The 3,103-nt window shown below is 40.6% G+C and overlaps 1 protein-coding gene across 1 annotated transcript; it reads left to right on the top strand.

Annotated features, from left to right (window-relative positions):
- Positions 1–958: 958 nt before the first annotated feature.
- Positions 959–3,089, top strand: LOC119347929 (wall-associated receptor kinase 2-like; the record flags this gene model as incomplete). Its single annotated transcript, XM_037616404.1, has 3 exons — positions 959–1,233; positions 1,532–1,690; positions 1,882–3,089. Coding segments are annotated over 3 exons (1,471 nt in total), but the record flags the coding sequence as incomplete, so codon positions are not given.
- Positions 3,090–3,103: the final 14 nt, after the last annotated feature.

The following is a 3,103-nucleotide window of genomic DNA, read 5'->3' on the forward strand; positions in this document are numbered from 1 at the left end:
AAGCAACATTTGACCATTGTTTTGATGAAACACTCATTATTATTTGCATCATAATATACAGATTTTTCGTAAGTCCGAATCTAATACTAGTGACCACCAATATATATTTTATCGCCATGCACTCATCTATCACAACATACAAAATAGCAAGTTAGCTCATGATCTGAAGTTTAATTCTCGTGTAGTGATCTAGTTGTATGTAAAGGCAACACTACATCTGATCAATAGTATATGGTGTTCTTGCAAATGACATAATAATTTACCGCTCGCACAAATTGAAGACGTTAAAGATGTTTCCATTATGATATTTTATTTAGGATAACTTTGGGATAGTTATATAACCATATTATTTATTGTTAGTGATATAAATGTATGTGTATGAATTCTTAAGTTGATTTGTCTAATACTTTTCAGTGTGCTAAAAATAATGCCCTCACAGCTGCAAGGACCATCTTGCTAGTTATTATTAACAATATCTTAAATAGTGTATTTTACTTACAAGAAGAATCAAGTAAATCCAAAATAATTGTAAATTTAGAATTATATGACAGTCAAATTTCTTTAGCATTTTTATCATCAAAGAATATCCTTATAAGAAAATAGAGTGAATTATGAACTCATCACATATCACAAAGACAAGCACACGAAAATACATGTGGCCAAAAGCACATCTCGTGTCGAGTGCATTGTGGTTTGGCGATTTTTATACACACATACTTGGACGTGTACTGAATCCAAAGAGGAGTCAACATTACGTGCTTCCTATAATCTTCACAAGGCAACCTTTATTAGTATTTCAACCTAAATTGGCTCGTAGTCCTACTACCGCTTGGGAACACAAACGCAAGTGCTAACAGGTCTCACACACTGCCAAGTCCAGATCAACTTAAACGCGCTAGCTACCTCAAACTAATATGGAAACTAACCAAGCTCACCTCCTTGAGGATTTGTAAAACAGGTACAAATTCAGAAAAAATGACCTGGTTGGAAATTTGACATTCGCCAAGAGATTTGGAGAGGGCACTGTTGTTCCACTTGTTCTTGACTGGTCAATTAGCGACGGGAGATGCCCACCGGTGCCGCAGGGTGTTGACAAGGCAAATATTGATCCCAACGGCGCATGTGTTAGCACCCAGAGCTACTGCGTTAATGCTAGCAACAGCGCGACGGGCTATTTCTGCAACTGCTTCGAGGGATACACCGGCAATCCATACATAAAAAATGGATGCAAGAGTATGTACACTTCCCTGCTCATTTGATGTTATTATCTGAAAGAAACTTCATTTTTTTCATTTATATTTGTTGCTACATTTGTGTATTCCTCTCACCACATTGAGCATTTTTAAATTTTTAACATATCCTTTGGATTTGAACATAGACAGTCTGCCGAGAAAGATTTCGGATCTCAGGAATATTTAGTACTCATTTGCTCTCTCACTATTTGCAAGCACATAGAAACCTATAAAGTAATTAATACTAACTTATGTTTATGTTTTCCATTAATATGCTCTATTTTTTCATAAATTTTCAGATATTAATGAGTGCTTAAATAAGAACATGTATCCTTGTCATGGAGGGAGATGCCACGATTTAGAAGGTGATTACGAGTGTAAATGCAATTTTGGACGACGGGATGACGGTAACAAGGGGTGTGAACCCGTATTGTCCAAGGCTGCAGTAGCAGTTATAGGTGAGGCATTGTATGTATGCCCTATGTAGTTTCTTAATGCTATAACATATGAAATTCCACATTCTAAAATATATCTCTATTTCACTGGATTTAACACCTAGTAGTTTTGTACATGTACTATATTATTCTGTGAAAAGTTAAAAATTACAATTGTTCTAAAGTTTGCGCAAATAACATCTGTTTGCACACAGGAACAATCATTGGCATTGCATTACTCGTGGTGCTACTCATATTCTTACTCATGGAGCGAGAGAAAAGAAAGCTGAGAGATAGGTTCAACAAGAACGGCGGACAACTAGTCAAAAGCATCAAGATCGAGATCTTCACCAAGGCAAAGATCAGATACATGACAAACAACTATACTTCTATCATCGGCCAAGGCGCTTTTGGGACAGTCTACAAGGGAACCACCAGCTCCGGTGAGAACGCAGGTGTTGCCGTGAAGAAGTCCACCGCTATCAAGCATGACTGGCAGAAGGAGTCCTTCGCGAACGAGATCAGGATCCAGTCCCAGATCAGCCATCGGAACCTGGTCCAGCTTATAGGCTGCTGCCTGGAGACAGACGTTCCTATGTTGGTGTACGAGTTTGTTCCTAGGGGAAGCCTCTATGACGTGCTCCATCTCAAGAACGACCCTCTTCCCCTCGAGACACGCCTCGACATTGCCATCTACTCCGCGGTTGCCCTCGCATACATGCACACGGAGGCGAGCCAGAGTATGGCCATCGTTCATGGCGATGTGAAGTCAGCTAACATCCTCCTCGATGACAGGTTTGTGCCAAAGGTGTCAGACTTTGGCACGTCGAGGCTCATGTCCATGGACAAGGACCATCACACCAACTTGGTGATCGGGGACCCGGGCTACATTGACCCCGTGTACGTGAAAACCGGGCTGCTCACCAAGAAGAGCGATGTGTATAGCTTCAGTATCATCCTGCTGGAGCTCGTTACCCGTAAGGAGGCGATTTACAATGGAAATCAAAGCCTTCCCATGGATTATATCAAGGCTTCCATGGAAGGGACAGCGAGGCAGATGTTTGATAAAGACATTGTGGCAAATAGCGAGGAGCATATGGAGTGCCTCGAGGAGGTTGGCAAGATCGCGCTGCAGTGTCTCAATGAGAACAACGTGAATGACAGGCCCACCATGGGTGAAGTCGTGGACAGACTTAAAGCGTGTAAGAGCCAGTGGTTGGAATGTCATTGGAAGAAAAATGAGGTGATGTAATATTGTACATAGGTAGTTGGTGGCCTTATGCGATCGAGGGCATCACCTTTTATAAGATGAGAGTTTAAGAATACGGATTTGCTAATTCTTGTCTAGACGAGATTTAGTTATGTCACATCTATGTTCTCCACCACTCAATTAAGGTGCTGTAATTTTCATCCAAATTGTTGATCGCTCTTTTTTTT

Source organism: Triticum dicoccoides, unplaced genomic scaffold, assembly GCF_002162155.2.
Source record: "Triticum dicoccoides isolate Atlit2015 ecotype Zavitan unplaced genomic scaffold, WEW_v2.0 scaffold7975, whole genome shotgun sequence".
Taxonomy (NCBI): Eukaryota; Viridiplantae; Streptophyta; class Magnoliopsida; order Poales; family Poaceae; genus Triticum; species Triticum dicoccoides.